The 22,931-nt window shown below is 47.7% G+C and overlaps 1 protein-coding gene across 5 annotated transcripts in view; it reads right to left on the bottom strand.

The window, feature by feature from the left end:
• Positions 1 to 3,049: 3,049 nt before the first annotated feature.
• The window catches only part of Mprip (myosin phosphatase Rho interacting protein), a 145,863-nt gene continuing 125,981 nt past the window's right edge, over positions 3,050 to 22,931 (bottom strand). For 3 of the 5 annotated variants that reach the window (XM_070027537.1, XM_070027541.1, XM_070027540.1), the window contains 8 exons: positions 20,950 to 21,097; positions 20,225 to 20,342; positions 18,776 to 18,935; positions 16,366 to 16,485; positions 15,782 to 15,868; positions 14,762 to 14,924; positions 12,448 to 12,533; positions 3,050 to 8,152 (listed from right to left, as the gene is read on the bottom strand). In XM_070027537.1, coding sequence (XP_069883638.1) covers positions 8,081 to 8,152; positions 12,448 to 12,533; positions 14,762 to 14,924; positions 15,782 to 15,868; positions 16,366 to 16,485; positions 18,776 to 18,935; positions 20,225 to 20,342; positions 20,950 to 21,097 — 954 coding nt within the window. In that variant the 3' untranslated portion in view covers positions 3,050 to 8,080. Of the gene's footprint in view, positions 8,153 to 11,890; positions 11,957 to 12,447; positions 12,534 to 14,761; positions 14,925 to 15,781; positions 15,869 to 16,365; positions 16,486 to 18,775; positions 18,936 to 20,224; positions 20,343 to 20,949; positions 21,098 to 22,931 lie in introns of all 5 variants that reach the window. The other 2 variants (XM_070027539.1, XM_070027538.1) reach the window with 2 other exon arrangements.

Here is a 22,931-nt window from a genome sequence, read left to right as displayed (position 1 = left end):
CAGAGTTTACCACCTGAACTGGTTTCAAACTACAATCCTTGGACCTAAGCCTCCTATGTAGCTAAGATCACAGGTGTGAGCCACCAGCAGTTAACTTTTCATTCCTTTTGTTGTTGTTGGTTGTGAGGCTTGAACTCAGGGCCTGGGCACTGTCCCTGAGCCTCTTTGTGCTCAAGGCTAGCGCTCTACTACTTGAGCCATAGCACCACTTCCAATTTTTGGGTGGTTAAATGGAGATAAGAGTCTCATGGGGACTTTTCTGTCCAGACTGGCTTCAAACCATAAACCTCAGATCTCAGCCTCCTGAGTAGCTAGGATTATAGGCATGAGCCATTGATACCTGGCAAACTTCATTCCTTAAGTGTAGCTTTCCACTGTCTCAGCATTATTTAAGATAATTCCTCAGTGACTTGTATTGACACTCTTGTTGAAAATGAGCTGCCCATTAGTTTAAGGACGTATTTCTGAACTCTCTGATTCTGTTCCCATTGATTTGTCCATCTAATGCCAGGACATACATTGCCTTGATTATTGAAGTTATTATGCTTTGAAACCTGGTAGCAAGTCCTGTTTTTTTCCAATGTTGGTTTGTCTGTTTTGGGTGCCTTTCATCCCTGTGTGTCAGCATGCACACGACGGTCCTGGGGCTTGAACTAAGGGCCTGTGCACAGTCCCTAAACTTTTTTGCTCAAGGCTATTGCTTTACCACTTGAGCCTCAGCTCCCAGCTTTTTGGTGGTTAATTATACATAAGTCTCCACTTTCTTGCCCTGGCACTGGCTTTGAACCATGATACTCAGACCTCAGCTTCCTGCGCACCTAGATTACAGGCATGAGCCACCAGCACTCAGCTTCCCCATGAGTTATCAGCTGATCAGTTTTTTAAAGGCATGTGGGATTTTGATAATGTGTTGGCTTATAGGCCATGTTGGAGAGTACTACCACCGTTTCTTTCAATCTGTGGATGTGAGACAGCTTCCACCTATCTCCTTTAATTTCCTGCGTGCGGAGTGTGCAGATCCCATACTTACACACACTTATATGTATGTGTATATACATTGTGTGTCTGTGTATATAAATGTGTGTGTGTGTTGAACTCTGGGCCTGGGAACTGTCCCTGAGCCTCTTTGTGCTCAAGGCAAGCATTCTACCACTTGAGCCACAGTGCCACTCCCGCTCTTCTGGTTAACTGGAGACGTGTCTCATGGATTTTCCTGCCTAGCCTGGCTTTGAACCACAATCCTCAGATCTCTGCCTCCTGAGTAGCTAGGATTACAGCAGTGAACCACTGGCACCCAGCTTTTCCATACTTTAAAATTTTGCTTTATAAATGTAATTGCTTACTTTCAGTGTCTGATCCTGTGTCAAAATGCAACTGATTTTTGTACACTAATCTGATGTTCTGTAAGCCTGATATAATTTACTACTTCTAACAAAAGATTAATGGATTCCTTAGAATTTCCTATGTCCATCCATGTCACTTGCATGTAGTTTTACTTCTTCTATGAAGAGTTGAGTGAAGAGCAGATGTCCCTGTGAGACCCTGGCATAGGTGGCCCAGTGTGATAGCTGAGTTTTCATCTTAAGAGATTCGATTTGCAATTTTTTTTTTCTTTTTTTGGTCATGGAGCCTGAACTCTGGGCCTGGGCGCTGTCCCTCTGCTCTTCAGCTCAAGGTTAGCACTCTACCACTTGATCCACACCACCACTTCCAGCTTTTTCTGCGTATGTGGTACTGAAGAATCGAACCCAGGGCTCTCTACCACTGAGCCACCTTCCCAGCCCCCCTATTGATTTTTTAAACAGGCAAAACACATTATGTGTTTTAAGGCCTTGCACTTTTTCTCTCTAGGCTGGGACTCTACCACTTGAGCCATAGCTCCACTTCTGGCTTTTTGGTGATTAAGTGGAGATGAAAGAATATCAAAGCATTACAGATTCTTACTGTGATCTTAAGATCTCAGTCTCCTGAGTTAGCTAGGGTTAGAGGTGGGAGCAACTTGCACTTGATTAAAGGAGCTGTGAAAATAATTGTTCATTATTTTAAATTTACTTAGGTTATATCATACTGAGTGCTGTTTGTTGAATTTTATAGTGGTGTGTCTTTTTTTGTTGGTCGTGGTGGCTGAACTCCGGGCCTGGGCGCTGTCCCTCAGCTCTTCAGCTCAAGGCTAGCGCTCTACCACGTGAGCCACAGCACCACTTCCAGTTTTTTTTTCTGCTTATGTGGTGCTGAGGAAGCAAAACTAGTGCCTCCTGCATATGAAGCAAGTGCCAACCTCCCAGCCCTGTCTAAGTCTTGAATCATGATATAGCATGTGTTTTTTAAAACAAGATACAATTTTACTGCAACTCTGTTAGAGGGCAAGACATGATGACTGCAGGGAGGCCAGCCTAGGCCTCACTTCAGGGCTGGGGAATGTGGCTCAGAGGGAGGCAGGGTGACTGTCTAGCATGCTAGACACCTTGGGTTCATAGTTCCTTTAAATAATAAGAGGGGCAGGGTGGAAAAGTTATAGAACCTGGCTAATGAGGGCAGCACCATCAGAATTTCTTACTGTGTTTTAATAGCCCCTAAAAGTTTTTAGATTCTGGATGTAAGATATTTTATTGTGGCTTACATGTGAACATATAAAAGCTGAATTTATTTGAAGTCTTCCTTATTTAAAACAAAGTAGCCTAGTGTGATGGCACACTGCCAGTAATTCCAGCTTCTGGGCCTAGACAAAGCAAGATCCTATCCCCTCAAACTAAGAGCTGGGTGCATAGCTCAAGTGGTAGAGTGCTTGCCAAGCATTCTGGATTCAATCCCTCGCAACACACGCGCACACACGCGCACACACGCGCACACACGCGCACACACACACACACACACACACAATGAATTTGAGGCTGTAAAGTTTTTTAAATGGAAAAGAAAAAGGTTAGAAAACTTTAAAAAACCCACCCCACTCTAGATAATAGCTAAGCTGCCAATCAGTTTCTGACTTGTGACCTAAAGGTATGTGGCAGACATGTCAGTGAACACTCCTCACACAGTACGCCAAGGGTGATGCAAAAATAGTTTATTATGATATAGCTCATGTAAAGTGAAGGGATATTCACAAAGTAAGAGTGATCAGCCACAGGACTAGCATGTCATACAGAGAAATAAATATCTTGAATAAAGCAGCACTTCAATTGTAGTGAACACTTGATCACAAGCTTGTAGGAAAAAAGCCAAAAGCTGGACCAGAAAGTGTTGAATTGTCAGTGGGGGTGGGGCAAGCTCAGGTCTGCTCAGTGCTCAGCTCCGCAGCCCCAGGGGTTTCTCAGGCCTGAGATGAGAGCTGGCTCCACTCATTGAACCTTTATTCTGCATATAATTTCTAGTGTGGTAACCAAAATCATTTAGTTTTTGAACAGAAATTAAACACCAGCTAAGATGATTTGAGCTTGTTGTTTGAACCTTTATTGTGACAGCTGAATGGATAGCAGAAGTGGTCTGTACATTTCCTTCATGGATGACTCCTCCCCTCAGCTGGAAGTCTGATTTGTGACCACGGAGCTGAGACACTCACCCTGATATGAGGGCAGTGTATGGAAGGTCACTGAGACTGGATTGTCCAGGAGCCACTGGGTAGTTTATGCTTCATAAATATCACCATGGACTTGAGTTTAAATCTGAGCAGTAGATACATTCAAAGGAAACTCCTAAAATCATTTAATATTCTTTCAATTGAAGTTTTGTGCAACAACACAATAATGAATTTAGAGTTCTTACAATCTATTCTTTGCTAAAATAAAACCAGCAAGGTGATATGGCTATCTTCTAAATGGAAAAAAACAAAAAACAACAGAAAACAACAAAAAAAAACCCCAGGACATGTTGACCATAGCAGGCTGCAGAAGATTTTTCTGAATCTGGTGATGCCCGTTTCCCCAAACTTCATTTCTTTACATTGAATTTAAACTGTGTGCCAGGAAGGCTCTGTCAAACATGAAAATCAAAAAGCCATGCGCCAATGGCTCACGCCTGTAATCCTAGCTACTCAGGAGACTGAGATCTGAGGATCGCGGTTCAAAGCCAGCCTGGGCAGGAAAGTTCATGAAACTCTTATCTCCAATAAACCACCAGAAAACCGGAATTGGCGCTGTAGCTCAAGTGGTAGGGCGCTAGCCTTGAGCTGGAGAGCTGAGGGACAGCGCTCAGGCCCAGAGTTCAAGCCCCATGTCCGACCAAAAAACAAACAAAAAAATATGGAAATCATAACCCAAGCTCTCAGTGAACCTTGGATCCTCCTACAGCTCTGAAGTGCAGAAACACACTGGAAGCTTTGAGACTGCCACTGTGCGATCAGCTGTAACTAGATAGCTGCTCTGCAAAGCCTGCCCCTAAGCAGCCTAAAGCTGTGAGAAGCTAGGTGAGGTGTGGTGCCTAGGCCACCAGAGGCCTTTGTCTTCAGCTGCAATTCCTCTGACAGGCCTCTACCTGCAGACCTTTCCCCTTACTTCCCTGCGTTTATGTGAGGACTCTGAAGGTTCTACCAAGAACAAGAACACTAATTCTCCTAGTGAACGAGTGTGGGTGTGATGGATGGTGATCCTTAGATGCTGTACAGATTCTTTAAAACTTTCAGTGGCGGGGCTTTAAAAAAGATAGTCATTAACTTATGTTCTGCAAATGCTGAGGAGAGTACAAGGCTGCACCCAGCGCTTCCTCCCCATCTTGAGAAAGGGGTGTCATGATAAAAAATTAAAAAAAGGAAAATTCCACACAAACTTTGTCACAAAAATCCCTGCAGTCACTTGTCACCAGTATTTATACTACTTGCCCCATTCAGCCCACATACAGGAAAGTTTGAGGAAAACAAGCCCATGCATCTGGGCTGTGCAGTGGCTCTCTCGTCCCGTGGACTCCACTTTCAGCCTCAGAAGGAACTGAGAAGGCAAGTGCCACCTGTTTCTAGAGAAGTGAGACCACTTTCTAGAGGACCAGGCATTCTTCTGCACGCAGGCAAATGAGGTGCTGGCTTATGTTCCCTTTTCCAGAAGGGACCAGTGCTGTTGCTGCAGCTTCAGTGTTCACCTGCTGCTAAGTACAGGTAGGAGTCTGCGGGCTCATGGCTCGTATCAGATGTGTACACGTAGGTACAGTGACTCCAGATTGCGCTTTGAGCCCTTTCCCTGACATCAGGCTTTGTGAGGCCTGGTAGTGCATATTCAGCCTTGGTTCTAGAGACAGCTTGTTGGTAGGGATGTGCGTGCAGGGATTTGGCACATCCTGCCAGGCTAGGGTACCATCCCTGGCCTCAGGCTCTGGCCACGTGGTACCCAGGTACCTCCTTGGGAGGGCACTAGGCAGAGGTGAAAAGGACTGCACTCACTCCTTGGCATGCTTCATAGGGGTACAGGCACGCTGTCCTTCCACACGGCCACCAAATCCTGTCAAGTGGTCAGTTAGACTCATGGACATGTTCAAGCGTCAAAATTTTGGTGCTTTTTTTTTTTTTTTTTTTGTAAGTGCTAAATAAGCATTGACCCTGGGTCTTGCGCTTGCTAGGTAGGTTCTCTACCACAGAGTGACATACTACCTGCCTCATTGCTAAATTGCCCAGGCTGGCCTCAAATTTGTGATCCTCTTGCCTAGTTCACAGTTGCACACTTTTTCCCAGGGCAGGCTTGTCTCTGAGGGCCCTTCTGTCTTAAGCTGACTCACTGAGCCCACATTTCCAACTTGGTTTCCTCCGGACTGCCTGCAGCTCTGCTTCTTACTAGGGAGACTGTGGCCAGTGGACCCCCTGAAGCAGTGTCCCCTGCTTGCCATCCCATGCTGGCAACTTGACCAGCAGATGACGCTTCTGTGTGTGCTTGTGCTCTTGTTCCTGGCATGGTTTGCTTGCAGGTACCTGGCCCATTTCAAATGAGCATTCACAAGAAAACATTCGAAACTGTGAAATGTATGCCTTTCACCATTCTCTTTGCTGTAAAGAGGGAAACCCTGCCATGGCTATTCTGTTATAGGAGCAGCCTGAGGCTCCCAGTCATCTCCACAGCCCCTGCCACCCAGGCAGCCTGGAGAAGGACCTTCCTGGCCACTGCACAGTCCACTTCCACATGCTCAGTTCTTTCTTCTTCCCTCCGGAATGCACCTGGGCCACCTTGTCTTTCCTGTCTGGTTACTCCAGCTGGAGGACAGGACTGTCCAGCAGAAAACAGACTCATCCTGACCCAGGAAGGAGCCATCCCTGCGTGTCACTGCTGACAGCTGCCCAGGCTGCCAGCTCTTTGCCAGAGAGGAGCCAGAATATATCCAGTTTTTTTCCTGGTCATCCCCACACACTGAACCAGCCTTTTAGGCAGCGTGTCTCTTGGGGTGAAGTTGGAACCCTGACTAGCAGGATGGGTGGAGCGCAGGTGCCCACTTGCTTATCTCCTGACTGCAAACCCCAAGTTCCTTTCCTAAGAGAAAATGATGACAAGAACAAGGGCTTTTTCTACCTGTGGTGGACCTGCTTTCATCAAAAGTGATGCAGGAGGAGGAGGTCACCAAGGAACCATAAACCATGCTTCAGTGGAGAAAGCAGTAGTCCTCAGACACATACACAGTGTGTCCAGCACATTCCCATGTTGGCATTTCTCAAAACACTGGTGATCTGATAGATTGTTAAACACATCTGATTTGCTCTTGCTATTGGGAACATGGAACAGTAGCAGAGGTGTGTGCATCCCAGTGAGGAGAGCACATAGGGTGGGCCGCAGCCTTCTGACCTCCCAGGTTCGGTCCTCCTCCTGCACTCACTGGGGGTAGTCAGCCTGATTAACTCATCTAGAAACTGACCAAGAATTTCTGTACTTTTCTCTCTCCAAGTATCCATGTCCCCAGAGACAGTCCAACCAACCCTTGCATTAGCACAAAGGAGAGCTCCAGACCTGGAGTCAGTGGACCTAGCAGCTGGGGCTTTATGTTTGCATCTTAGCAGGACTAGAACAGAAACAAGAGATTTTCAAAAAGTGCTGCAGATTGTTCTGGGCAGGAAATAGGCCCTACTCAGACTGTTAGAAAAGCTAACTTTTAGCACCGGCTCACTTTAGGGTTTACCACACACAAGCTGATACCACAAGGGAACTTTTCCAGAGCCATGATCAATTGGAGTCCTGAGCACGGTCTGTTGGCTGTTCTCTCATTGGGTTCTGACCACCCACTGGACTTTCCTGACTTTGAATGGAACCTCCTCTTGGGCCTTCTCAAAAGCATGAGTTTTTCTTCAGGAAGACTTAAACCCAGCAACCTTCTCCCCTCTGGAGACTCCTGAAGGGATTCTTCACTTCTGGCAGCCAAAGCCCCAGGCTGCAGGCCACCAATCCCAGCAGCTGGAAGACAGAGACTGCAGAACAGGGGAGGCATGGGCGGAGGAAGGAATGAGAGGGCCAGGGGTTTTGTGCAAGATTTAATAAAAAACAAAAATAGGAATGGTTGCTTTCAACATTTTCCAGGTTGTGAAAGGTTTGCCAGGATTATCTGGGGCGTGGTTCTAAGCTGCATTAGTGGAACAAATACAAATGCTATCCTCCCAGGCCAAAAAGGCAATGCCTGTAGGCTGTAACCCCACCCCAGGCCTCCTCCTCCTCTAGCAACCAGGCTGGCGAGCCACCGTAGGCCAAACCAAGACAGCCAGGTGGCTCTGCTGTGCCCAGCAGGGTTGTGTCCATCTGTGAGTGCTCAGGCTCATGCAGCAGAGCAGAGCCACAGGCAGCTTCCTGCACTTGTGCTCAGAGGCAGGGCTAGCTTATCAACAGGCTGCTGTGCCTTAATACTGACAGTGAGTGCCCTGGGACAGCGGGAGGGCGCTGCTCACCCCACTGCCTGAGCTTGACTACTTTTGGAATACCATGGGAAAAAGCTGTGATAAAGACAACGAGAAGTCAGAACCAACACAGCAGGGAATGGTGCAGACAACCCATACACCAGTCTCTCATGCATCCATACCCACAGCTAACGTTGACAGTACAATAAAAAACAAAGGTGCAGACAAGAAGCCACGCTCGGGTTGTGCCGCTGCCAGCTGGGAAGAGTGCGTGTTGAGTGGACCAGGACGCAGCTAGTCTTTCTTCAAGTCCCTGGATTCAAAGAGCTTCAAACGCTCCTGCACCGTCAGGCCTTCCTTCAGACTCTGGTGGAGATAGGGCAGGAAGGAGAAGTGGTGTTAAACTCACCGACATGGGTGCCCAAGCGGTTTGGGTGTGCAGGCGCAGACAAAGAGGCGGAGGGGCAGTCTCCTGAGATTGATTAGTGGGCATGCTGGGCACAGCACTCTGTGAAATGTTACTGGTGGAATGTATTTTTCCTGCAGACTCTCACTTGGATGGAAAACGGAGAACTCAAGAGAAATGAGGATGTGTCTAAGCAGTGCAGTTGTGGACTCTGGAATCGTGAGCAGCAAGCAGACTGGCCCAGCTGGGAAAGGCCCTGTGCTGCTTCCACCACCTTCCTTGGTGTGGATGTGGGCACCTCCGTGCCTCTGCTTACCAACCTGACCACCTGTGTCAGGATGAGTGTCCTGCTCCCTGGGGCTGCCATCCTGCCCCACCTCAAGCTTTTTTCTGATGGGAACTGAGGGGTGGGGCCACTAGAGGTTGCGGGCTTAGGAATGTGTCATTGTGTTCTATTGACACTTTCTGGAATGGAGAAGCAACAAGTCTATATACATGGAATACTAGATGTCCCCAAACAAAGGACAGGCTGCTAACAGGAAAGGTTACTTCCCAATTTACCCTTACAAATTTCCATCTACACAAGAAACACAGCAGCACTTTTTAGAAAGCCGGTTGGGTTTCAGCTGGGCCTGGCTTCTCACAGTGCCAACTCCTGTATTAGTGGTCAGCAGCGCTCAGCCTCATAGGCTGTTTGAGTCTCACCCACACAGAGCTGGCAAGGCACAGGCTTTACCACTAAATAGGAATCCAAAGTTATTTCCCACTCAGACTAGTTTTAGGCAGAATTCAGGGCAGTGTGAAACTACCTGCTGGACCCCCACACAATTGTGGCGCCCTAGCACTGGGGCAGCTCAATGGTTCTTCCCAAGGTTGGGGCTCAGCTTCCTCCTGGGCTGAAGAAAGAGGGGAGCTCTGAGTGCTTTCTGTTCTGGGGTACTACTGCTTATGAGCAGGTGTACACCTGCTTGAGACCCCTGTCTCAAGATGTCCCATGTTGGCCAGACTGAGCTGGCTAGCACAGAGCAGAACATCCAGTCACCCCAGGACAGGCAGCCTGGCACTAAGTCCCTGCTGGGACAGGTCAGCTGGAGAATGGCTGGGGTGGCCTGTACTGCTTTAAGTGCTCAGTGCTATAGGACCTTCAGTTAGGATTTCAGTCAGCAGCTGCTCCTGAAACACACGCAGACAGCCCTCCAAGACTGCTCCCTGCATACGGCAACAGAAGCTAGGTAATAGGGCCAGGCTACAGTAGGCATTGGATGGCTCACAGGCAGAGTAAGCTCAGCTGGTTATACTCATAATTCTGAGGGTAGAAAGCAGGCCAAACCCTGCTGCCCCTTGCATCCCCGCAATGCTCATCTCTTGCCACCCTCCTGGGGTACTGCTTTTGTAGGCTTTGGGTACAGTTGGCTCCCTTTGGGGCTCATACTTCCTCCACCCCCCAGGTCTCAGATACAGGCCCCCACAAGCTCACAGCAGAATTAAGCTAGGCCCCCACAAGCTCACAACAGAATTAAGCTACCTATTTCTGCTGTGAGTCTCCGAATAGGCTGTGCTGCTGGTAAGCAACTAACTTGCTTTGACTTACAGCACCGAGTGAGGCAGTAAAGACTATTCCTGGAAAACACCGGTCACGGCACAGCAGAGACCATATAAAAAAGCATCAGTGGAGGCTAGTTTTGGCCAACTTGTTTCCTGTCTCTATGTGAGACTACAAGAAGGCTCCAAATGGATTCAGGGAGCACTGACAGCCCCACAGAGTACCTGGTGTCCCCAGCATGGCTGTACAGCCCTGTCTTTCTGCTGGGCCCAAGCGTGCCCTGCACACCAAATAACCCACCCTCCCTAAAAACCTGAGAAAGCACCATGGGATGTTGTCTCTAGGTCTCCCTCTACCCTTCCCTCATCTTCCCTGTAAGTGGGGACTCATCCCAGCAGCCCTTCTCAGCCCTTTGTTCCCAGAATCCAGCACTGTCACCAGCTAGACTTTTGCTGCTGAGCTCTCTGCTTGTCTACATGTCCCTGCCCGGGGTCATGTGCATGCCTGGAAACCTCATAGCACTGTTTCCTCCAGTGTCCCTGCCCCCTTTCCAGCTGTTTCTAGGCCTTATTCAAAGGCCCAAATCACCCAGTGTACACCAAGTTCCCAAGTGTTTTCAAGTGTTCAAAGGCAATGGCTGAATTCATCAGCTTTGAGCCTAGGTTTCCTTTTACTTTTTTTTTTGGTTACATATATTTTTATTAGCTTATATATGCATTCCTTAAATACACCTGGACTTTTTTTTTTTTTAAGTCATGTTTAAGCCTAGACTTAAGTTTTTTGTTTTTTTTTTTTTTGGGTCCGGTCGTGGGGCCTGAACTCTGGGCGCTGTCCCTCAGCTCTTCAGCTCAAGGCTAGTACTCTACCACTTGAGCCACAGAACCATTTCCGGCTTTTTTCTTTTTTCTTATGTGGTGCTGAGGAATCGAACCCAGGCCTCAGGCATACAAGGCAAGCACTCTACCACTGAGCCAACTTCCCAGCCCCTAGACTTAAGTTTTCAGTCATACATTTAGGTACAAATGACTTGGGATTGGAGAATACTCAACTAGGCTAAAGCCCTTGGGTGTTCTGTACTCTTCCTAAAGCCAACACCTTTCATCTGAGCCTCAGGCTGATGTTTCTTGCTGGTGGCCAGGAGGCTAGAGAAATGGTAAGCTGGTGTGCAGGAGCTGGCACCTGGGTACTGTCAGCAGGGCAGCACTGTGCCATCCCTGAGCTGTGCTTCCTTGTCAAAGCCACTGAGTGGCAGCCACACAGCACCTTCCTGCTGTTCTTCCTCAAACAGGTGGATTCCACCCATCTACCACCTTTATTAGGGCATCTCCCATGAGGCCTAAGAATCAAGCCTATCATGTTGTTAAATGATTCCTTATTAGGTGCTGGTAGCTCACACCTGTAGTCCTACTCAGGAGGCTGGGCTCTGAGGATCGCAGTTCAAAGCGGCTTGGGTAGAAAAGACCACAAACTCATCTCTAAAAAAAAAAAAAAGCTGGAAGTGATATTGTGGCTCAAGTGGCAAAGCACTAACCTTGAGCACAAAAGCTCAGGAACAGTGCCTGGGCCCTGAGTTCAAGCCCCAGGACTGGCACCAAAAGAAAAAACAAAAAAAAGGGGGCAGTTGATACTCATCCTCCCTACATGTGGTCACCAGGCCATTTACTCAGCCATTCCCCCAGCTGCTGCACATGGTGTGCTGCTCAGTTTCTTGAATAAAGAGGGCGGGGCGGGGGGAGGGGGGATAGAAGGGAAGGAGGAGAGGAGGAAGAGAGGAGAGAGCAAGAGCTGGGCAGTGGGGACCAGCTCCATGTGTCAGGAGCTCCTGGGAAGTCTTCACTTGCCAAGAACAGCAGGTTTCTGCCACTGCCTATTTTGACACAGGGTAAATGGCTTGTTTCCAGAGAAGGTGTGTGAGTTCAGGGCTGTGCAGAGATCACACCTGCCCACCTAGCTGGGTGGGCTCAGCTCTGTGAAGGGGTTAGAGTGCCAGTAAGCTCCCCAGGACAGCTACTGGGACATCTCATGGACTTTGTGTGTGCTTGCTGAGAAAAATGAAATAAAGTAACGATTATGAAGGTGTGTGCTGTGGAGGTGTGAGCAGTGCATGCAGAGCCGCCCCGTGCAGGCCAGTGGGTGGTGGTAGGAAGTGGTTTACCTACACGACTGGGGACCTGGAAGCGGACGCGAGTCAGTTATCCCATGAGACCTGCTCAATTACGGACTGTCAGAGGAAAAAGCAAAAATAAGACACACACACACAATCAATCCTAATGCAGCATGCTGGCCACATCCCCTCCACCCTTCACCCTGGAGACACAAGGCTGACACTGGGAAGAGCCTGGGAACTGGCCACTGCATAGCTGGGGAGGGACGGTAGACAGTTTGGTCTCTCAAAGACACATTGTCAGTCTGATGACCAGGGCACACAGGGACACAACAACAGGACAGTGGAGCTGCTTTTAGAAGGGGCTGGAATAAAGGCTAGCCTAGAAGGCAAAAAAGCTGATTCTTCTGTGCCCTGGCCTTTGTTGGTGTGGTAAGGAGGTGGTACACAAAAGATGCAAAACTTGAAGCCTCCAGAACCAGCCCATAATGGGGCTGGACTGGTGCGTGGACCTGGGGCCCGTAGTGGGCTTGGGATTGGCCAATGCCTAGGCCTTGTGTCTCCTCTTCCCACCATTTTCAAGCCCCCAGCAGGGGCACCCTTCTTACCTTGGACCTGATGTTTCTGAGTTGCCGGGTAACACAGGATCTGTCTTTCTTGAGGAAGTCGGGGTTGCTTTTAGATTTCATTATGTCTAAAGGAACAAACAGATCTATTACCTCTGTTTTCTAAAAAACCCTCTGAAATCAGACGATTTAAAGCTCTGAGCTCACCAGTGTAGTATACTTAGCTATTTACTTGAACAGTCTAGGGTAAGTCAAACAATAACTGCAACACACAGTGGGCCTTTCAGGGAACATGGCAAAGAACCAGAGGAGGAATGGGTTGGGTGTTCCTGCCTGGACAGTCAGAGAGGAGAGGAGCTTGCTCCTGAGCTAGACTTGCCCTATCTGCTAGGCAGACTAATCTGCACCATTACTCATTTGTGTACTGTTTCTCCTTAACAACAAGGTCAGATCAAGGCTTTTTCTTTTTTGTTCATCTTGGGGCTTGAACTCAGGGCCTGGGCACTGTACCTGAGCTCTTTTGCTCAAGGCTAGTGCTTTACCACTTTGAGCCACAGCAAAACTTCAGTTTTCTGGTAGTCTCATGGCCTTTTCTGCCTGGCCTGGCTTCAAATTGTGATCCTCAGATCTCAGTCTCCTGAGTAGCTGAGATTACAGGTGTGATTATAGCCAGTGCCCAGCAAGGCTGGACAAAACAAACATTGAGTTATACTGCAGTAGGCTTTTTTCAGTTTTTACTTAATATGTTTATGGATCGCTCTCTAGGTCAACACAAAACATCTTCTTGACCTTTTTTTAACCTGCATTCTCTTCTATTATGTATGTGCTTGGGCCATGTGCATTTCACACATCCTGATTTGTGCTTATGGTAGGTTACTGTTTCTATGATCAGCGCTCTGTTCACATTCTGTGTTTGCAGTTTCTGGAGGTATCAAAACAGATCAGCCAGGCGCTCACACCTGTAATCTTAGCTACTCAGGAGGCTGAGATCTGAGGATCACGGTTCAAAGACAGTGTGGGCAGGCAAGTCCATGAGACTCTTTATTTCCAATAAGCCACCAGAAAATGGAAGTTAAGGTGGCTCAAAGTGATAGAGTGCTAACCTTGAGCTGGAGAGCTGAGGGAAAGCCCCCAGGCCCAGAGTTCAAGCTTCACGACTGACAAACAAAACAAAAAACAGATTAAAGACACACACATTCTCTCACTTTTTTTTTTTTTTTGGGGGGGGGGGGTCCGGTCATGGGGCCTGAACTCTGGGCCTGGGCGCTGTCCCTCAGCTCTTCAGCTCAAGGCTAGCACTCTACCACTTGAGCCACAGTGCCACTTCCAGCCTTTTTTTTCTGCTTATGTGGTGCTGAGGAATCGAACCCAGGGCCTCATACATGCAAGGCAAGCACTCTACCACTGAGCCACCTTCCCAGCCCCACATTCTCTCACTCTAAGTTCACCTCAGAAGCCACTGCTGTAGCACCTTAGTAGGCCATATTGCTGTATATCCTGACAACCTTCCAGAGGCCATGCCAAGGGCTCTTCTTGCAGGTTGTGCCAGTATTGCCATGGCTATTGCTCCTGGGCTGCCTAATGAGAGAAGCTGACTTCCTTGGATACTATATTGGAGAGCTTGAACAGATTTTCCTGTTTGTGGGAAGCTAAAAAAAAATCACTATGAGTTGGGTGATGGTGGCTCATGCATGTAATCCTAGCTACTCAGGAGGCTGAAATCTGAGGACTGTGGTTCAAAGCCAGTCTGCTCAGGAAAGTCTGAGACTCATCTCCACTAAACTACTCAGAAAAGGCTGGAAGTGGTGCTGTGGCTCAAGTGGTTGAGGCCCAGATATAGTGTCCAGGTTCTGCGTTCAAGCCCCAGGACCAGGAAAAAGAAATCACTTTCAAGGTCAGAAAGAATAAGAATCATGGATTTCTGAAAGTATCTGACAAGGTGTGGCTTTGTAGTGCTCTTGGTGGTCTGTCCTATATAGCACCTTTATGTTTTTAGCCAATCTAGAGAAGAGTCAGTCCTGCTTTCTACTGGAGAAGGTAGGTGCTTTCTCCTCTACCTCATGCAGGGCCTTTTCAGATTTTATGGTAAAACCTGTAGTTAAACAACCAGCAAGAGCTTCCACACAGTTGTAGAGTTCTTCTGGAAAACAGACAAAACGATTTTACTACGGAAATGTGCTGATGGAACAGCTTCTCAGAGCATTTACTCTGAGATGCAGGAAAAAGGGTAGCACCTGGCAGCTCACGCATGCAGGGCCCTCTCCTGCATTCCTGCTTTACAAGAAGATGAGATCAGGATCCTTACATTGTGACTAACATCCAAGGAGCCCCAGAAGCAATCGTTCAAAGCACTAACCATATCCCGACACAGCAGTGCTCTCAGGGGATTTCTCTCCCAGCGCTTCTGTAGCTGCTTTTAGCTGCTCTTTCAGCCTGCTGATATCACAGTCAGCCTTGGCCTTGGCAATGCTGAGCTCTGTGTAGATATCTTTATACTTGTCACTCGCGTACTTCTTGTCCTAGGAAATGAGGAACAGAAGCAAATGACAGCAATGGCTAGAGGAAAAGGCTTCTGTCAATTCCCAGCTTCTATCAATACCCATCTTGGGGCTGACACTCTCCTGAGGAGACCTGGCTACAGCTGGGAAACTTACTGTTCTCCTGTGCAGTACCAGAACGCATGGACCTTCTCTGAAGGCAGAAACTGAGTATAAAGAAAAACAAATGGGCCCTGCAGACAGGATAGTCAGTATAAAAGGATAGACCTCTGCCTGCTGGGTGTGGCCTTGACTGTACATCTAGTGGGCTCAGCCAGGAAAACCCTGTGTCAAAAATTCCATTGACTCCCCTTTTTTTTTTTTTTTTTTTGGTTGGTCGTGGGGCTTGGGCGCTGTCCCTGCGCTCTTCAGCTCAAGGCGAGCGCTCTACCGCTTGAGTCACGGCACCACTTCTGGTTTTCTGGTGGTTAATTGGAGATAAGAGTCTCATAGACTTTTCTGCCTGGGCTGGCTTTGAACCGTGAGATCCTCAGATCTCAGCCTCCTCAGTAGCTAGGATTACAGGTGTGAGCGACCAGTGCCGGGCCTGCCTCCCTCTTTTTGAATCCAGGAATCTCCTAGAGGAGCCAAGTCAGGCCTAATTCTGGATGGAAGACAAGGCCTTCCTTTTACCCCCTAGAACATTTCTCTGGCTATCATAGCTCCTGCTCAAGTACCCAGAAACATGAAATGACAACCAGATGGCCATGCCAGGTGGGCTGCTCACTTCTAGAGCTTGACTTTGGAACACTGACCCCTTAAAAAGTAAAACTCCAGATTGGCAGTGCCAAGCCAGGGAACACAACCTCCTTGCCCAACTCTAGTAGTGAGGTCATTACCCGAAGTGCCGTTTGGAGTTCGTCCTTGAGAGAGCTGATCTCCTGCTTCAGGTATTGTATTTCTGATTCCTTGACCCGCAACAAGACCTAGGACAACAGAGCAAGAGAGAGAAAAAAAATGACTTTCGGCCAAATGGATGGCTGCTCTATGTACCATGGAGCCTAGTACCCAGCAGAAAATAGAATTTTCAGATTGCATAAAGCTTCCTCTTTATGAAGAGAACTAGGAAGAAGGAAAATACAACTACCATCCTCCCCAGTCCCAACAATTGTATGCTTTAGTCTCAAGACCTAAGTGCTGCTGACCTGTTGGTCTCCTGGATGGAAGCTACAAGACATGGGACACACTGTTCTGGTGGACACTTCTGCCATACTTACCTAGCTGATTTTCTCCACTGTGCAGTATAGTCTTCATTAGTATGAGGCATTTATGTGGTGAAATTTTAATCTACTGGTAAATATCTTAACATAATGGGAGAAAACTACATGCCTATCTGACATCAGAATCACTTTGTTCCCCTCTATTTTTTGAAATAGGATTTCACTCTGTTGTTCAGGATGTAATGTAAGGCCTGGTTCATTACCTCTAACTCGTAGGCATCCTTGCCCTGTGTGAGGGGTGATCCAGCTGCCTCCCCACCACCATCCCCGGTCAGCAGTGTTCGCAACCTTGTGATCTCCGCAGCCAGGCGGTTATTCAGCTCCTAAGGGACAGCAACACAACAGAACAGAGACCTTCCACAGAGCTACCCCTGCACTTGGGAAGGTCATTTCTCCCACCAGTATGCAAAGACACGGCAGCAGCAAAGCTAGGAGTATTTAACATTACTATGTGTGAGGTATAGCATTTAAGGCTGTGTGATATAGCCTCTTAAAAGCTATTACCTGGCCGGGCGCTGGTGGCTCGCGCCTATAATCCTAGCTACTCAGGAGGCTGAGATCTGAGGATCGCGGTTCAAAGCCAGCCCGGGCAGGAGAGACCGTGAGACTCCTATCTCCAATAAAACCACCAGAAAACCGGAAGTGGCGCTGTAGCTCAAGTGGTAGAGCGCTCGCCTTGAGCTGAAGAGCTAAGGGACAACGCCCAGGCCCAGAGTTCAAGCCCCATGACCGACAAAAAAAAAAAAAAAAAGCTATTACCTGGATATTTGCAAATAGTATTGTTTGGTATTGGTTGAAGACTGGCTCTAGGACTCGTGAGAGGTAACAGAATCTGTGGAGGCTGCAGTCACTAAAAAAAGTAGTATGGTACTATGCACATCCCCCCTCCATAGTCTTTTTAAAAAATCTTTTACTGTTATTATGAGGGGTATTATGAAGGGTTACAGTTACATAAGTCAGAGTACATTTCTTTCTTTTTTTTTCCCCCGTTCATGGGGCTTGAACTCTGGGCCTGGGCACTGTACCTCAGCTCTTCAGCTCAAGGCAAGCGCTCTACCACTTGAGCCATGGTGCCACTTCTGGTTTTCTGGTGGTTTATTGTAGATAAGACTCTCATGGACTTTTCCTGCCTAGGCTGGCTTTGAACCACGATCCTCAGATCTCAGCCTCCTGAGTAGCTAGGATTATAGGCGTAAGCCATTGGCGCCCGGCTTTTTGTTTTTGGCCAGTCCTGGAGCTTGAACTCAGGGCTCTAGGCACTGTCCCTGAGCTTCTTTTTGCTCAAGGCTAGCACTCTACCACTTGAGCCACAGTGCCACTTCAAGCTTTTTCTGTTTATATGGTACTAAGGAATTGAAACCAGGGCTTCATGCATGCTAGGCAAGCACTCTAACCACTAAGCCACATTCCCAGCCCAAGAGTACATTTCTTTTGGAACAATGTCACACCTTTGCTTGCTCTCTCCCAGCTTTTCCCTCCCACTCCCACCTACAAATTGTATAGTTCATTTTCTAGTGAGTACCACTTTTGAATTCGTTCATCCATTATCTCTCCATTTCTGTGCCTCCTCTTATATATAAATGAATAAACAGGCAAAAAACCCAAAAACCAGCAAAAAAGAAAAAAAAACCCTTCTTGTTTCCATTTCTTAGAGTTCGTTTTGATAAGTATTTTCTATGATACTGGGTATCATGGAGATACCCTATGTGTAGTTGGTTTGCATTGTTTAGGGAAGAGTACAAGGAAGTCTGTACATTGCAGATACAATTTGTTCCCCTTAAGTATTTTTTACCTACATTTAGTCAAATCTGTGGATGCATAACCAGCAGACGCAAAGAGCTGACTGCATCTTTATAGCACAAACTTTCATGCCTTTCTGCTATTATTAACAATGTTTCCTTGTGTCATGGTTTGTCACATATAAGTTCCTACAGGATTTGGCCAACCTTCCCACTTCCTGAATTTTCTTTTTGGCTGGCAAGGGGAAATCTTCAAGCCACTGTAGTGATGGTGCCTGGGCAGCCTCATGCATGATCCCATGTAGCATGTCAGTGGGCTCAGGGGGCCAAGGAGGAAAACAGGATGGTGCTGGTACAGGAATCTAGTGCCAGCAGAGAACTTCACACAGGACCCAATGTTATTGCCTCCAACCCTCTCCCTTTCCCCAGTCGATGCCTATACTATCCTGAGTGCACCCAATCTCATCTGATCTTGGAAGCTGAGTAGGGTCGGGCCTGGATGGGAGAAATAGCAAATTCTATGAGAATGATCTGATACTTATAAATGTAAAGCCCAGTTCCCATGAATGGAATATTCTGACTCTGGGGACGAGCCACAGGCTATGCTCAGCAATGAACTGGAGGCTCAGAGAAGCCACCAGACTTAGGGTCCTGAAAGGGCTGAAGGGAGTGGCTCGAGACTCTAGCACCTGGTTTCACTGTGGCAGGGCAGCCTCATGTGAACTGCAAAGAGCTTCTGGCAACAGACAGAGAATAGCAAGAAGGCCACATACTAGGTATCCAGGACATGCTGTAGGGATGGGATATCTACTTCATTGTCACAGAGAACCTCAGGATAACCTTAAGGATGAAGCCTAACCCAGCCTGGGCTTACCTGGTTATGAGCATTAAGCTCCTGGTTTTCACGCTGGCACTGCCGTAGGGCCTGCCGCTCGGCCTCCAGCGCTTGGGCCAGGTGTGCATTCTCCAGGCACTTCTGTGAGTACTGCTCCGAAAGGACTTCCAGCTCCCGCTGCACTGACTGCAGCTCTTCCCTGCAGAGACAACAACATTTAGCCCTGTGCCAGAAGTGCATTGCACAACTGATTCCATGTCTAGCCTGCTCCACTGTACTGTTGGGACTCCCACAAATGGCACCTCTCTGGTGATACCACTCTGAACAGAATCTAGTTACCATGGCAACACAGACATCTGTTTCTGAGAAGTCAGGATGGGACTCTTCTCATTTGAGAACTATTTTTAGAACTCCATCTTCTGTATCATCTGAAAGCCCAGGAACCATACAAGGAAAACAGCCCTCAGGATGCTATTCTCAGCCACCCTGGATCCAGAAGGGCCATGTTCGGTGGATGAAGCAGAAGCTGAAGACTTTTGGATGAAAGCCTCAACTCTGTCATCAGCCCAATCAAGTGAACATACATGCCGTATGAGCTGCTGTGGCCTGGGCCTGAATGCATTCACTGCTCCCAATGTGTGTACCCAGCCCTGACAAATCCCTTTTCAGAGGGGCTCTGCATACATTTTTTTTTTTTTTTTTGGGTCAGTCATTGGGCTTAAACTCAGGGCCTGGATGCTGTCCTTGAGCTCTTTTGCTCATGGTTAGCACCCTATCACTTTGAGCCACAGCTCCACTTACGGTTTTTTGATGGCTAACTGGGGATAAGAATCTCCAGGATTTTTCTTCTTGAGCTGGCTCTGAACTGTGATTCTCAGATCCTGGCCTTCTGAGTAGCTAGGATTATAGGTGTGAGCCACCAGTGTCTGACACATATGGGGTTTTTAGAGCCATGGAGTCTTGGGTACCAAGCCCTGGCCAGGCTCTCAACCCCTTATGACAAAATAGCACTGATACTGAACTAGTTGATCTTGGTAATCTGCCTTGGACAAGCTAGGATTTTAAAATGTCATTTATAATTCCCTCCTGTGAAGGGGAAGCAGACAGGACTAAAAGGAAATAGAAATACTGCCTCAAGTGCCCATGGTCTGCTTAAGGCCTGAAAATTAGTCGAGTGTTACTGAGAGGAACCAAGTAGGTGGCCTTTTTCCTTCCCCCTCCCCGCCATGAGAATAAAATTTATTAAATAAAAAAATAATTTATTGTACTTTTTTCTTTGGATTTAGTGATTACTTTTTGTTTTAATACAGGAAGCTCCAGTGGGCCATGTCTGCCTATGGAAAGGAGGGTGGTATGGGCTGACTTAGCACCAAGGCCTCATAGCCTCTCTGGGACCAGCCCTAAGGTTCACATTCTCAGAAAGGCAGGGTTCTCGACTCCTAGCCACCCCTAGCTATCCTCAGGTACTTGAAGGGAAAGGCAACTCACAGGTACTGCCGCCTAAGGGCTTCAATGTCGGAGTTGATGCTGCTGATTTGGGACCGCTGGCTCTTCTCTAACTCTCGCTCCATCTCCTCCCGGTGAGCATTCTTCATTGCTTCAATGGCTGTAAGGAAGACAAGGCCCTCAGTACCCAGGGCTGCAGCTGCACACTGTGGTGGCCCTTCCTACTGTCATTCCTCCCAAGAGACTAAGGAGGATAGACTAGTGTAATATTCACCCACCACTGCCATCAGGATAAGCTTGGTCTCTCATAGACCCATTCTCAGGGGTACAAAGACGGGGAGAATTTCCATACCAGTTCTCTCCAGGGGACTATAGGCATATTATTTCTGGTTTTAGAAAACCCAAAACCAATTAGATAAATTTGTAAAACAAGCAAGTGGCACACTTTCTTTGTTGACACTACAATAATGTCCCACCATGATGCCACTACACAGCAACAGAGGATGACAAGACACACCACTCAAGGCTGTGACAAAACGGGAGAAGGGATGGCATCCATGTGCTCAGGCCAGGATGTGTTTCTTCCACAAGTGTCTGTCAGAGGGTCTGACAGAGGTGGGGAGCTGGTCCTGCAATGTCACAGGCAGCTGGCTCTCAATTGTTCTGGAAAGACTCCTTGTCTCTGCTGTTGTCCAAATTAAACTTCAAGCTTGGTTGCAAGGCAGTGGACGTAGGCATCTCTGAATTGAGTGCCCCCTCCTACCTACCTGAGATGGTAGCTGCGGTCTCCTCAGCCAGGAGGCGGTCCTTCTCCTCCCTCAACTTCTCCAGCTCCCGCTGGTGCTGCCTCTGCAAGTCTTCAATCTTCTTTTGGTGAGTCTCCTCCATGGCAGCAAAGCCTCGCTCGCATGTGGCCTACAGAAGGCAAGATAACCTGTGTGTTTTTCCCAAGTGGGTACCCTGTGCCAGCACACTTCCCTATTCTGGCCCAGTGACAACTGGCATTTGCTGCATGTCACCCACAATAGGAGAGCAAGGAGCAGGCTCCCAAAATATGGAGATATTTTGGGACATGGCCAGTGTTTCCAGCCACTGGTGCTTTGAAATCTGTGCAGCTATAAACTCTTCATCTATTTTCTGCCACTATTCTGAAGCCCATTTCTTTTGGGGGGGATAGTACTGGGATTTGAACTCAGAGCCTCACACTTTCTAGGCAGGTGCTCTACTATTTGAGCGACCTCCTAGATGTGAACCTCATTTCTTCATAAGGAAGGTTGGTATTCCTCCAGTGGGAAGATGGTGTGGCAGAATTTAATCTGGCCAACTGTAGGTCTATTTCACCACCAGGGGGACTGACGGGAACAAGACAAGCATATACACTCATCATGTGTGGTTTGGAGTGATAGACTCACATGCAGTCACAAATGGGATGACCTGTTATGTTCTACCAATCCTGTGGGTTGGGGGCTATGCCAGCTAATGACCTAAAGTTGGTTATTTGACCCCTCAGCCATACACTGAGGGAGTAAGAATAGACTCTAGTATCTTCCTCCTGTAATCTGTCCCTTATTACTTCCTCTTTTAAAGGGGAACAGAGAAACCAAGTCAGTGAGGGCTTCCACCACCTTTCCTAAGACAGGACAGAAGACATGGGGGAGTCCCAAGAGGAGCTCATACCAACCCATATAGCCAAAGGAAGCCTAGGCCTTGCCTGCCAGAGCTACTTGTACCACTAAGTCACATATGGCCACATGCCTGGTGTGAGCAGTACCTTTGAGCACAAGGGCACTCTCCATCCAAGCCTCAAGATATGCTTTGGGGCAGATTCACTCATTTTATTATTTTTCTTTGCCAGTCCTGGGGCTTGAACTCATGGCCTGGGCACTGTCCCTGAGCTTCTTTTGCTCAAGGCCAGCACTCTACCACTTGAGCCATAATGCCACTTCCAGCTTTTTCTGTTTACATGGTACTGAGGCATCAAACCCAGGGCTTCATGCATGTTAGGCAAGCACTCTACCACTAAGCCACATTTCCAGCTTGAATGGCCTTTTCAAATCCTTGGTTACAGGCAGGACTTCTACAAAGCATGAGCTGCACTGGCAAAGGTCTTCACTACTGTCCACTATGATCAGGAAGGACATCTCTTCTCCCCAGAGGCTTGACCCTGGAAGATGCATGTCTCCTGACCTGCTTCTCTGCTTGCTGGCCTCACTCCATAGCCAGGCCTGGAGAAACCTCTAGGCCTCCATGCCACTGCCTCACTCCCTGCTTTCCCCTCCCACACATGTGGTTCACACCTAGTTCTCAGGCAATATACTTGGCTACAAAATGCTGAGATTAGAAGTGTTTTCCAATCTCAGGATCTTTTTTTTTTTTTTTTTTTTAAAGATTTCAGAATATCTGTACCATATATATGAGATTCTGGGGATAGACTAAGTCCAAACATGAAACTCATTTGCTTCACCTATACCTTATAAATATAGCCTGACGGTGATTTTATACAGTATTGTTAAGGTGCCTGAACACCACATCAGATGTGGAATTTTCCACATCTCATTTTGGATTCCCAGAAATAGAATACTCAACCCTGCAATTGACATATTTTGGTTAGTTTCCAATGGTTTGGCATATATGAAGACAGAGTCAGAATTCTTTTGCTCCCTTTTTTCTAGGTTCAAGATCAGAACTTGAACTTGGTACCTGACGCTTTCGCTCACTGGCTAGCACTTTATCAACTGAGCCATGCCTC

The sequence above is a fragment of the Dipodomys merriami genome, unplaced genomic scaffold, assembly GCF_024711535.1.
Source record: "Dipodomys merriami isolate MVZ:Mamm:240054 unplaced genomic scaffold, mDipMer1.0.p SCAF_19, whole genome shotgun sequence".
Classification (NCBI taxonomy): domain Eukaryota; kingdom Metazoa; phylum Chordata; class Mammalia; order Rodentia; family Heteromyidae; genus Dipodomys; species Dipodomys merriami.
The sequence above is the reverse complement of the archived record's forward strand: the minus strand, read 5'-3'. Positions and strand labels throughout refer to the sequence as shown.